The sequence below is a fragment of the Maniola hyperantus genome, chromosome 4, assembly GCF_902806685.2.
Source record: "Maniola hyperantus chromosome 4, iAphHyp1.2, whole genome shotgun sequence".
Classification (NCBI taxonomy): domain Eukaryota; kingdom Metazoa; phylum Arthropoda; class Insecta; order Lepidoptera; family Nymphalidae; genus Maniola; species Maniola hyperantus.
Window position 1 is genome coordinate 14,312,273 of NC_048539.1, and position 13,648 is coordinate 14,325,920.

The 13,648-nt window shown below is 35.9% G+C and overlaps 1 protein-coding gene across 1 annotated transcript in view; it reads right to left on the reverse strand.

Annotated features, from left to right (window-relative positions):
• cac (calcium voltage-gated channel subunit cacophony) overlaps nt 1-13,648 on the reverse strand; it is a 51,736-nt gene that overhangs the window by 18,811 nt on the left and 19,277 nt on the right. Inside the window, 16 exon segments of the mRNA XM_069498087.1 lie at nt 1,021-1,131; nt 2,436-2,600; nt 2,678-2,879; nt 3,338-3,481; nt 3,711-3,977; nt 4,272-4,451; nt 4,686-4,808; nt 4,958-5,061; nt 6,573-6,623; nt 6,856-7,029; nt 7,183-7,395; nt 7,750-7,964; nt 8,155-8,352; nt 9,538-9,639; nt 9,965-10,024; nt 13,450-13,565. Coding sequence (XP_069354188.1) covers nt 1,021-1,131; nt 2,436-2,600; nt 2,678-2,879; nt 3,338-3,481; nt 3,711-3,977; nt 4,272-4,451; nt 4,686-4,808; nt 4,958-5,061; nt 6,573-6,623; nt 6,856-7,029; nt 7,183-7,395; nt 7,750-7,964; nt 8,155-8,352; nt 9,538-9,639; nt 9,965-10,024; nt 13,450-13,565 — 2,425 coding nt within the window.

Sequence of the window (13,648 nt, forward strand, 5' to 3'; positions counted from 1 at the left end):
TCGATGTTATAAATAATGAAAAAGTGGATCATTCTTACCGTACATCCGAAGGCAATTAACTTCAAAACGGTCTCGAGAAGAAAGAAGAACGTAAAGACTATGTTCATGACTGTTAACACGTCCATGAGTAGTGGTGGAGCCTCGTGAAACTAATACAAAACCAAGACCAATAGTTTTAGAGGTAAACCAAGTTATCAAAACTAAGCTAAATGCTAACAATTTGCTTAACTATTTAGTTCTCTAAAGTAATATTAGTCTAAACTGATCTAGCTTTTAACTTCAAATTTCAAACAACGTAATGACTAACAAACCGCTATTTTTTACATAAAATAGATACATAATGTTTATTATGTAACAGTACGTGTATTTTGTGTGTCTTTCATGTAGTTCGATTTAGCGCCAACACTTTTGTGTGTATCATTGTTCAAGTCATTTTGTGAATAGTGCTCGTGCTTCATGCATAGGCAACTTGTACATGCACGCAAGGTATCACATGTAACGATATTATTGTACTTGTTTAATTTTTGTTAGTTACGAAGCAACACGTGAATGTATTTTATACATGAAAATAAATATTCGTACTGACCTCATAGATCCGGCTGCCGAGCATGTCACCGCAAAGCGCCTAAGATGCTCAATTACCTAATAATCTTACCTTAACCAACGCGCGCTGCTGTTATTTAAACTGAACAAGCATTTATTAAAACCACACATAGTTTAGGAGCAATAGAAACAGTATTTTATGCATATACGCCACATGCAAGAAAAATAGGCCATGCTTAACACTGAACTGCAAATAAATAGTTAACTTTGCAGCATATTACTTTAGAGAGAAACCAGTAGGGAATACATGGAAAGGGTTAATATTTACTTGGCTAACAATTATCCCATACAGTCATGAAAATATACAAAAAGGTATGTTATTAGCAGAAAGAGTACATTTGTAATTTCCATTTCGTCTTTCTTTGATCGATAAACCTCATTAAGTGTCAGTTTCAACTGTGTAACTTGTGTACTTACTTTGACACCATAAGCGATGATTTTCAACACTGTTTCCACGGAAAACATTCCAGTAAACCCCATATTCGAATACTTGAGGATATCCGCGTAGACGTCATTTTGGTTATAGTACTGCCATTATGTGATGACGTGTCGGATAAACCCATGGCAATGAAAATATTTATTTGTTATTTGATACAGTATTTTTAACTAAGAAAATATATAGTAGAAAGTAAATGTAAGGAATGCGTTAGTTATGATGTAGTTAAAAGTATAGATTCAGTTACTATAAAAACTATAAAGGTATTTGTTATATGAGAAGAATAAAATAAATAAATGGTTACCAATATCGTGAAATGAAATGCTCAATCTCTAACTACTATAGGAGGAGATGATGAATTAAAAACAAAAGAGTTAAGACGTAATTAACGTATATTCAAAAGATAATAATATAAAGGATTCGGTTCTAATTTTGAATTTTGATATGTTAGTTATATTTTTATTTAATTTAGAGTTTAGACCAACGGAAGGTGTGCTTAATTTAATTTAGAATCATAATTTAGTATACACAGACGTACATGAAGCAGCCTGAAGCCACTGGCTTGGTAGAAGGCCCTTCTACCAATCATGCAGATTTTTTCACACAAAAACAATTATGAATTGGGCTTTATATAAGAATCATGCAACACGAACAACATGAATGGCTTCATGCCTGACCTGATTCCAGAGATTTTGTGCATTCACAAGCACGGATAATCAAATAAACTGTGTTAGTTTTTGTGCCGAAATGGTGCAGGAAAGGATAGGCTTAACGTGCATAAACACTTATACATAAATATCAATGAATAGCAAGCAGGGACAAAGGATTACACAACAAAAACACTGGAATAAACAACGAAAAATTTCGACGATACACTTGATGATATAGGCTCTGGATCAATAACGGCGCATTCCATTGCTGTGTACACTGACGCCGAAGAGTATAAAATTTTGTGTTGTGTATGTGTGAGTATGCATGGACAATTTTGGCAGTACTAAATAAAGCCAATTAGTATGTATTGAGTACACGTACTTGCATTATCAGGATATTCACAATTCTTTGGATTTAGTCGTTATTTACTAACAGAAAAATAAAACATCTTAACAATACAGAAGTATGACGAAACATCTTTAACTGGGTTCTGTGCAGGCTGTCGTGAACATCGGGGGTAATGGCGACTACACTATTTTTTCTTAAGTGCCTCGTGATTACTTGAACTGTCTTTTCTACTTTTATAAGTGATCGTTTTCTACATTTCACATCTTTGGTGCTTCATTTGTTGTGTTCTTTAGGTTGAAGTTGATACTATCAAGTGTTTTGATTTTTACTCAATTAAAGTTTGGTTATTGTTATGAATGTAATACTAAACTAAAGTACACCATGTTTAGATACATACCTTCATCATGAGCAGTAATGTATTCAGCACAATTAATGCCATGATGAAATACTCAAAAGGCGTAGAGACTACTATCCTCCAAACTTTGTACTTAAGACTCCCTCTTTTACTTGGCATATACCTCTCTAGAGGTCGGGCTTCTATCGTGAAGTCTATACACGATTTCTGAAAATAAATTGATGAAATTAATATGTCATTTTTCTATATCTGAGATTACCATGCTCCAAATTTGTCAAACTTACCTGATTCTTATCAATTTCACCATTTTGTAACTCAGCTTCACCCTGCTCTTGAAATGTAATAATAATCAAAGCTACGAATATATTAACAAAGAAGAACGGAAACACTACAAAGTAAACTATATAAAATATGGACATTTCTATTCGAAAGTTTTGTATAGGTCCCCTGTCTTCGTACGTGGCAGCCATTGAGTTTTGTAATACTCTGGAAAAATAAACGAAGATTTAAACATTGTTTAATCTATTTTTAATAAAAATAGACAGAATAGCTGAATAATAATAAGGGTTCATCATCAGTATTTTGTTACAAAGCACTTTTAACAAAATCTCTACGTGCAAAGTAGCGTGTATGAGTTTACTGTGGAATATAAGCTGATATTCGATACTGAAATCAGTTGAAGAGCTAGCGAAAAAAACGGTGTAGTTGCACAAAATAAAATTTTACAGGAGGAGCAAAAACTGTTAAAGCTTTACTGTAATTGTGAACTTTGAACTCAATTTCAACACAGGTCCAGGTATTTCTCTTGGAAATGAGTTAAGATTTGTATTCAGTTTGGTTAACTACATCCGGATTAAGGAAAAAAGTATTTTGATCAGAAGTGTGATTATTACACTGTTTTGTTAGCAAGCTCCCTAATTCATCGTGATAATAATTCTACTTACTGTGGCCAACCTTCCCCCGTCTGCACCGCGAAGAGCGTCAGCATCGCGGACGCAACGTTGTCGTAGTGGAACGATTGTGTTCTCCACAGCCGCTTTTCTACTCGCGGCAGCAAACTGCTTGGCTCGTAGACAAAATACGATCCTCTGTACAAATAAAAGTCCTAGTTACACCTACTCTTAGATTTAAATAAATATCGTTATTTTTGACGTTAATCAGATTTTATACGAAGACATAATCGAACAAATAACGCGCTAAGCTAAAAGTATTAGTAGTCATTTTTATGAATGGATACATATTATGCATTTGCAATGTAAAAGTTTATATGTCAAGAGCTTTTACTTTAGAAGAGAGAAAAAATAAAGTAATACTCACTGGCAGTCTTCTAAAGTATTCTTACTGATATCGTTGCAGTGAAAAAATTTACCATTAAAAAGTTGAACCGCAATTACAGCAAATATGAATTGAAACAATATATACACTATGAGAATGTTAATGACATTTTTCAAAGAGTTCACCACACAGTCAAACACTGCTTTTAACTTTGGAACACGTTTAATAGTTTTTAAAGGTCTGAGCACTCTTAACACTCTTAACGATTTTATTGTGGACAAATTTTGCCCCGCCCCTTTTTTCACACCTCTGGAACAAGAAATATCCATGTTATAATGTAAAAACTTAACTTGTTGTATAACTATAATTTTAACGAAACATTTGTATATAATTATATTATTTAGGAATTGCTTATTTCACACTGTGTACTACAATTCTGCGATAAAAATGGGGCTTGATAAGGATTTATAAAACAACAAAAAACTGATGTTGGGAAACATAGGCAAAATTTCAATTTATCAGACGATTCAAAAGATCGAAGAAGATGTTAAATTTATGTAAATAAAGAATATAAAATAGAAAAAGAAGTAACATTTCACGCACCCGATCTCAAAACCGAAGCTGACAAGGGCGCATATAACGACCGCAGCATCCATAATGTTCCATAGGTCGCGTAAGTACGCGCCCGGATGAAACAAGATGCCGAGATCCACAATCTTCAACAGCATCTCCACAGTGAAGACCCCCGTAAACGCGTAGTCGAAATAGTTCAACACTTTATTTCTATAAACAAAATAATATCAGTTAATGTTTATAATTTAGACAAAACAGTAGATTAAATGAACGCTAAAGCTTATTATAAACTATTTAATTTTTGAAAGCATTAAATCGTTCCATTGTAATTTTAAATAAATAATTTCAAGATACAACCGCAGAAGATTGTTGACATAATATTACTCAATGCGGTCGAATTTGATGGAAAGAGATATTAAAAAGAAATAAACGAAAATATTTTACCTTGTACTCTCTTCGACTACGGGGTCTTCGGCTGCTAATGCCACAGAACTCATACAAATAACTACCATAATAAAAAAATCAAAATATCTTAAATTTACAATCCAGTGTGCGCCTCTTCTTATGCTAAAACAAAAAAAAATCTTTCATTTATTTTTCATAACATTATACAATATTTGTGCATAATTTGTTTTCACATTGATACAAGTCCAAATTGCATCATTCGTCTAAATCGTGAAAAATTAAATGTTAAGTGTATTTGTTTTTCAACTTACGGATTTGTTGGTGACAAAACAAACATGGACGAATATGGCAGCATTGGTTTTGGTCCATCTGGTATCTCTTCTTCTTCTTTTTTCTCGTCCTTTTCTTTTTTATTCTAAAACATAACGATTTTTTTGAAATACATACCTATAAGCTAGCCATATTTCTTTTTAATAAAAATATATAATGGGGCCGATTCTCTAGTACACAATCTCTAAACTAAACTAAATTAACAGGTCTAAATCTAGTGCTTTCCTTTTCCGCAAGCAACCGTTTCCGTACAACGGAATTAGCCACAATGTGGCTAATTCCTTTGTACACAATCTCTAAACTAAACTAAAATATCACGTCTAAATCTATTGCTATCCCTTTCATAATGTTGCTTACGGAAAAGAAGAGCACTAGATTTAGACCTATTAATTTAGTTTAGTTTAGAGATTGTGTACTAGAGAATCGGCCCCATTATTAGGATAATTTTCTGAGATAGTTGCTATAATATTTACTTGAATTCTTCTGTTAATTATTCTAATATATAGAATTCACATTTTTTTCTAAGTTGCTTATCGAACATGCGCTGCTACACAATTTTGTAACCAATTATAATAATTAGAACGTATAAATAATTATCTTAAGAATCTATTTCATTAAAAAAGCAAAATGATAAAATTATATCAAAATGTAGCCTGGTCGATAACATGTGCCGGGAAATCAAAACGATGACGAAAAAAATTTGTATTTATAATAAATTTTGCCACAGTTTCTACAATAAAAATTGAAATTTTATAAAATACGTAATATTAACACTTGGCCCACATAAGCAACATTGATCCACTGAGGATATAACTTGTAATATTGTTGACTAGATACAATTTTCATTGAATTTTTTAAAATCTGCATAGTAATTTTGCAGCTCCAACATCAGAAATAAAAAACGGAGCAAACAGTCATTTAGATTTATCTTTTAAATTTTGTACAGCCTTTAACTATTATTTTTATTGATAAATTTGGTAATCTTGCTCCAGCAAGACTTCCCATAAAATCGAAAGTACAGGAAATATTATGGAATAAACCTCAGTTGTATGTCAACAATATTGTAAGTCATCACAACCACCGACGTGTAAGCACAGCTCAGCGCCACTTCTGCTGCTTTACCTTCCTACTTGCTGGTGACTGACTTATGTTAGTGGGGGTTCCATCCACCGCGTGTAAAGCATCCAACTCTTTCTCTAATTCCTAATCCGCCGGAATACAAATCCAATGTAATCAATTTGTATTTCGGTCGATGTAATTTTATTAATGTTTAATTAAACAATGTACATAACTATAACGATCAACTAGATGTGCATCATCAAAATTTGTTTTGATGCACTGACAAATTTTAATGCCAATTGTTAATGATTGCGAGTATTTATTTATAATAATTGCCAATTAAATTACTGTTTGATATTTTCTATGAAGTATAGGAGATAAAATATCTATCCCGTTCCATTTTTACTAGTTAACTTTTAGTCTAACAAAGTCTTTTTCATTATTAAAGAAAAGCCTACTTGCAAAAGGATCCTTTATAGAAGCCATGAGACATTCTAAACAAGACAGTATTAAAACATTAAAAGGCTTAGTTGTTACCTGCTTCTCCTTATCTTCCTCTTCTTGTTCTTCTTCAGCTTGGGTTAACTCCTGTAAATAAAAAATGCCAACATTTACACGAAAAGCGGCGTCTTTACAATAGAGCTCCAACGTTGACACACAAAATAAATTATAATTCACAATGAATTGTTTAGACACCAAAAACCTTTCTTTAGTCAAACATAAATATTTAACAGTAATGTCGTATATTTTATAACCTAATTGATATAATATATTGACTAAAGAAAGGTACACTTAAAAACAACCATGTGAATATCCATACCTGTGCATTGGCCAAGTTGTCGACGGCGATGGCAAGAAACACATTCAGCAGGGTGTAGTTACCAAATAATACAAGAATGACAAAGTACAGCGAGTAAATCATCCCCCTTTGAATACCACCCTGAGATTGGATCCCATCATACATCACTTCATTCCAATCTTCGCCTGTTAAAATCTGAAATGTAAATTACATTATGGAACCGATCAAATTCTTCCTTGATACAGAATACATGTTTTGCGCAAAAACATTCTGGTTTTAGGATAAAATATCAAAAAATTCCAATATGTTTTTGTGCAAGGTTAGGATCAATTTGAAAAATATTATTACCTGGAAGACAGTAAGCAACGCGATCGGAAAAGTGTTGAAATTTGTGGGTGGTGTGCCATCTTCAAAGTTGAATTGACCACCGAATAACTGCATACCCAGCAGAGCAAAGATCAGTATGAACAAGAACAGAAGGAACAGCAACGAGATAATAGATCTCATTGAGTTTAGAAGAGATATCACAAGATTACGTAGCGACACCCAATATTTTGTGACCTGAAAATGATACATATGTAAATATATTATTTGACAAGGAGCTTTGCATGAAAATATAAAGTACCTAAATGATTAAAATGCAGACATTGCTAATAATAAAATATATGTTTTCAGAATTATAAACTGCAATGTGTGTTTAGTTATGTATATTATGTTTATTTATTTATTTAAAACAAACATACATTTCAAATACTACATTACAAAGTCTATTCTGGTGCATTAAAATCCTGTTCGGATTTATCTCTGCACCGGCATTCATTGTGTTCGCTCGAGATAATATAATATTCACTACATTTAAACAACCGTTAATAATGTCTATAAAAACATTATAAAGAACTTATAGTCCAGTATTACCTTAAATATCCTCAGCAATCTCAAAGCCCTAAGGACTGAGAGGCCGAAAGAGCCGCCTTTTACTTCGGACCACACCACTTCGAAAATGGAACCAGATATGACTACACAGTCGAAGCGATTGAATGAGGACTCAAAGTAAATTCGCGGCCCGAGGGCATACATTTTCACCCACATTTCCATCATGAATAACCCCAAGAACACAAATTCGGCATAGTCTGAAACATAATAACAAGAGTTACAATATTGTTAAATACGTATTTCATAATTCTAAAAAAAATATCGAACAAACTACATTTTTAAAGATATCCTGAATTGAGTATGGTTTGATATTATAATCATAAATACGTACTTGTGATAATATTTTAACATTAAAAATGATTTACGGATCATCTACGTTTTACTTACATAAAAATGAAGTAAGCCACTTAGGTTGTCTATAGTGCTCGACGGCTACGCATATTGTATTGAAAAGCACCAGTACGATGACGAACCAATAAAACCATTGCGTTTTGACCGTATGTCTTATCCAAAATCGAAACCTCTTTTCCGCTCTCCAGAAGTCCGCGCATTTACCGGCCGAACGCGCTTTGCTTTTCAAAAAACCTGAAGTGTTCAAAATGTGTTGAATACATTATCCTATCAGGAATTGAGGCATTCTAATAAAATATCTGAATGGTCTTTAATCCTTATGTACATACATACATTTATTATTATTTGGAAATTCTGTTCTTTATTTATTAGTAGGTACCAAAAAAAATGTAGGTATCTATCCTACATTTATTTAGAACTTTATCGTGTGTAAATTTTTGTTAAAGACCAATACATTTTCGATTATTCTGATATAATTGAAATTACTAACTTAAAAATAGAGTTAGTTCTGTAGATTATAATGAATATTTGCAGCAAATTTCTAGTGCTTGGTAATAAATTCATATCACATAGTCTGAGTAACATATTAACAACTTGGAGCTGACAGTAATTGGATTTGTACGGATTGAAATTCTATCACGAGTCGTTACCCGATATTTGTTGCAAATAAATCTCAAGAATATCCATTGGGACCGGTGGCATTTCTAGTTTAAAATATTATAAGTTGGCGTTACGTTATATGGTAACTTTCCTATTTTAAAATAATGAATATCAAGCTCAAGGATTCGGATGAGAGTGAGGTACGTATTCTATTATTGATTAAGTCTTTAAACTCTAAACTGAAAAGTCTAAAAACATAACTTAAAATTGGGATCGCATGGTTGTTATTTATAAGGGATCAGGGTACGCTATTCCTAAATCTATATCTAAACTAGATCGACTACTAAGAAGATGAAAAGGAATATTCTACCAGCGTCACGCTTGATCCCATACCTTGCTTTTTCTTTGTAACTGTAAACAACCAACACACAAATAGAGTACGAATACGTATGGAAATGAATGAGTTCAAGAATTAAGTTTTGAAAGACGACTACATGCAACATTCATTATAGTAATAGTTTTAGTAGAGCTGTTTGAGAACATAAATGTTATGTACATAAAACAGTTATTTAGAGTCGTATAGTAACTAGCCGACTAACATGAACACTTTAAATATTAAAATATGTTAATGTAACGTATAAAATCAAAAATCGTAACCATAAAATAAAAGGCACTAAAATGAGACTTAACAAAACGATCAGTTATAATGGTAGACTTAATGAAAAAGAAAGGAAATTGGATAAAGTTGGAAAAAAAAAACTAATGAAAATGTTTAACTACGTGTCACAAAAACATTTCATTTAATAGTGTTTTACTGACCGTCGTCCCCACAGTCTTCATCCTGTTCTTCCTCTTCAGTATCTGTACTTTTACTTTTTCCCATATTTTTTAATTTCTTTTTAGCTGCTGCTCTTCTTCGAGCTAGAACATCACAACATTTCTTAATCCAAAAAATCATGCATTTAGTTGCAAAAGTGTGTCTGTGTGTAAGATACCTTATCACGGCCCATCCTCTTACCCGATTTTGTCGAAATTTTGGTACAGAGATAGCTAGCGTTCCGAAGACGGACATAGGCTTATTTATTCGAAAATCAAAGAATTTCCAATAAATTTTAGAAAAATAAAATTTACGTTAAGTCACGCGTATCGTCTAGTTCAATTTAATTGTTCGTATGAAAATATAGTACAGCTATAAGTGTGTGTGAAACCTTATTTAATTAAGCTACTATTGTATTTCTAGTTTTACCTTCTATTATGTGCATTCTCTCTTCTTCAGTCGTCCTTTCTTCTGCTAATATTACTTCCTCTGAAAATATTATTTATGTCAATTGTAGTGGTTTTTTTCACATTATTGATATAATAGCTATCTCTAAGCTTACCTGCTTTACATATCCACTCAACATAACCGTTGAGTTCTCTCTCTAGTAATTGTTGTCTTCTTAATTTAAGAAATTCTTGTCTATTTTCTACTTTCTCTCTTTCTTTAGCGAATTCACTGGAAATATGATTCGGTGTGATACAATCTAGCAATGAATTAATGATAACTAGCTTATAGTAACTTTGTTAAATCCAATACGGGAAAATTGTGCATGTGATATAATTATATCATTTTCATACGAATATAAAGCAGATTTGTTTTAAAATTCAGATACAAGTTAGCCCTTGACTGCAATCTCACCTGGTGGTAGGTAAGTGATGATGCAGTCTAAGATGAAAGCGGGCTAACCTGGAAGGGGTATTGCACTTGAACGCTAGTCGCACTCTGGCGCGCGCTCCACACCGGCCCCGCTCAGAGGACTGGAGGAGAGCTGCCATTGTCTTTAGACCCGGGGCCGTGAGGTGGGCCATCAATTCTTTCAGCGCTAACAAATCGAGCGGGATCGATGGCATTACGCCCCTGCTATTGCAGAGAGGCGTGGAACTATTGATCCCAATCCTGGTAAAGATTTTTAGGGCGAGTTATGCCTGGGGTTACATACCAGAGGCTTGGACCACAGTGAAGGTCATTTTTATACCTAAAGCAGGGAAGAAGGACTATGGGTTACCAAAGTCCTTCAGACCCATTAGCCTCTCCTCGTTCCTACTGAAAACGATGGAGAAGGTGCTTGACAGGTACATAAGGGATACGCTTCTCATTGAGAAGCCTATACACTACACCCAGCATGCCTACTGCAGGGGACGATCTACGGAAACGGCCCTGCTGAACCTTGTCGACAAGGTTGAAAAGGCTCTGGAGGACAAAGAAATCGCCCTCGCGGCGTTTCTAGACATCGAGGGGGCATTTGACAACACTCCAACCCGCACACTGGTGGATGGGCTGGCCGATAAACTGGCCGATACGACCACCACCAGATGGGTGGAGGCAATGCTCTCGAATCGCATAGCCAAATTTGAGCTAAATAACATCTCGATTGAAGTGCTCACAACAAGAGGATGCCCGCAAGGAGGCGTCTTATCGCCCCTGCTGTGGACTCTTGCTGTAGACAAACTACTGTATGAGATGGCTGAACTCCGTATCGACACGCAGGGATATGCTGATGACCTGGTGGTAATGGTACGTGGGAGCTGCCAGAGCACGATCTCGTATCTCATGCAGGGAGCACTTAACACCATTGAAAAATGGTGCAGAGAAAACCAACTAGCTGTCAACGCGGAGAAGACAGTGATAGTACCATTCACTAGAAGGCGTAACCTTGATAAACTCGAGTCGCCGAAGCTGAACAATAGGAGCATACCATTCTCATGCGAGGTCAAATATCTGGGCATCACTTTAGACCAGAAATTGACCTGGAATTCGCATGTCGATGGAGTGCTCAAAAAGGCTAAATCGGCTTTAGGCATATGTAGTCGATTTGCGGGAGCAAGATGGGGACTTAAACCAAAAGTGACCTTCTTGCTCTATACAGCCATTGTGAGGCCGATGATATCGTACGCCTCCGTGGTTTGGTGTAGCAAATTGACGCAGGTTACAACCCAGTATAAACTTGGCAGTATCCAAAGAACTGCTTGCCTACTTATCACTGGAGCTATGAGCACCTCTCCGGGGGCAGCCTTAGAAGCTCTTCTCAACTTACCTCCTCTCTTCCTGTATTTGATGAAGGAGGCGAGAATGGGCATGTATAGGCTGATTAGCCAAGGAAAGGTGAATTGGCTATCTAAAACACTGAGGGACTTGCAGAACTCAGTACTCGAGATTCCAGTTTTGGGAATGCCGTCAGACACGATGATCCCAAAATACAACTTCCAGAGATCCTTTTCTGTGGAAATACCAGATAGGGAGGATTGGACAAACAACAAAATCACATGGCCACCGGGCTGTTAAAAATGGTTCACCGATGGCTCAAAGTCAGGCAAAGACGTAGGATGTGGAATCTATGGAGAGAAACCCAGGATCAAACTGTACCGTAACCTGGGGGCCTATACATCTATTTTCCAGGCGGAGGTATACGCCATAATAATATGTGTGGAAACCATCCTGCAACACAACCACGTCAATAAAACGATTTACATTCATTCGGATAGCCAAGCAGCTCTTTCAGCTCTGTCTTCAGAGGTTGTTAACTCGAGACTGGTTGAAAACTGCAGAGTAAACTTAAACACCCTGGCCCAACACAACAGGGTGGTTCTAAGATGGGTGCCAGGGCACGCCGGAATAGTAGGCAACGAAAATGCGGACATTCTGGCAAAATCAGGCGCAAAGGCACGTCAGATAGGCCCAGAGCCTGTCTGCGGTATACCTAAAAGCCTGGTTCAACTCACCCTCCTAACCTATTGCTACTATGACACACTCAACCGCTGGAGAAACTTGCCAGGGTTAAACCACTCGAAAGCGCTGGTTAAATCCTTCAGCAAGAAGGTAGCAATTGAGGTGCTGTCGCTTAACAGAAGTAACATGTGCATCCTGGTGCGAGCTTTAACGGGTCACTGTGGCCTGAAAAGGCACATGTATAACCTTAAGCTCCAGGGCTCGGACATCTGCAGGCTGTGCCACGAGTCTCCCGAGACTCCGATGCACATTATCTGCTTCTGCCCTGCTCTGATGCACAAACGTAGCGTCCACCTAGGGAGACACATCATTTATCCGGAGGATGTTACTTCAATTCCAGTCAAGAAGGTGCTGCTGTATCTGGCGGCCACTGGATTTGACAAGGAAATGTGAAGTGGAGGCAAACACAATAGATCGGAGACGGTCGCAGTGATTCAGGGATAGTAAGGACCTGTATAGCCCCAAAGAAGAAAGAAGAAGAAGAAGGGGTATGGCAGTTTTTAATAAACCCATGCCCCTTTGGTTTCTACACGGCATCGTACCGAAACGCTTAATCGCTTGGCTGCACGACTTTGCCGATAGGGTGGTAACTGCCCATGGCCGAAGCCTCCCACCAGACCAGACCAGAAATTTTAGAAATTATAAAATTCGAAATCCCTGCCAGGAATCGAACCCGTCACCTCCCACTAACACGCTTACCGCTGCGTGAGGGAGGTCGTCAAATTAATATTGACAATATTATTCGTCGATATTAATATTGTACAGTTTCTTTGGTGAAATTTTAAGATGAGCAATATAGCCGGGTTTACCTAAAATTACTGCAGATACTACTGAAATAGCACTCTATTTGCCAAATTCAAATGATCAGTTTAAAGTTAAATCAAACGTAAAAAAACAATACAATACAACCTATTAACACAGCTACAAAATTTCATCCCTAGCTTTACTTAAGAATATCATCACACCTGCTTCGGTGATCCAGCCAATATAGCCCGTGAAGTCTGAGTTAAACATTTGCCTCGCCCTTTCTTTTTGGAATTGAGCTCTACGCTCTACTCGACCTCTCTCATTAGAAAACTCTCTGTATACATGCATATTTAAACAACAGAAATAAATAAATAGAAACATAAAAAAACCGGTCAAGAGTTCCGTACCATTGTACAA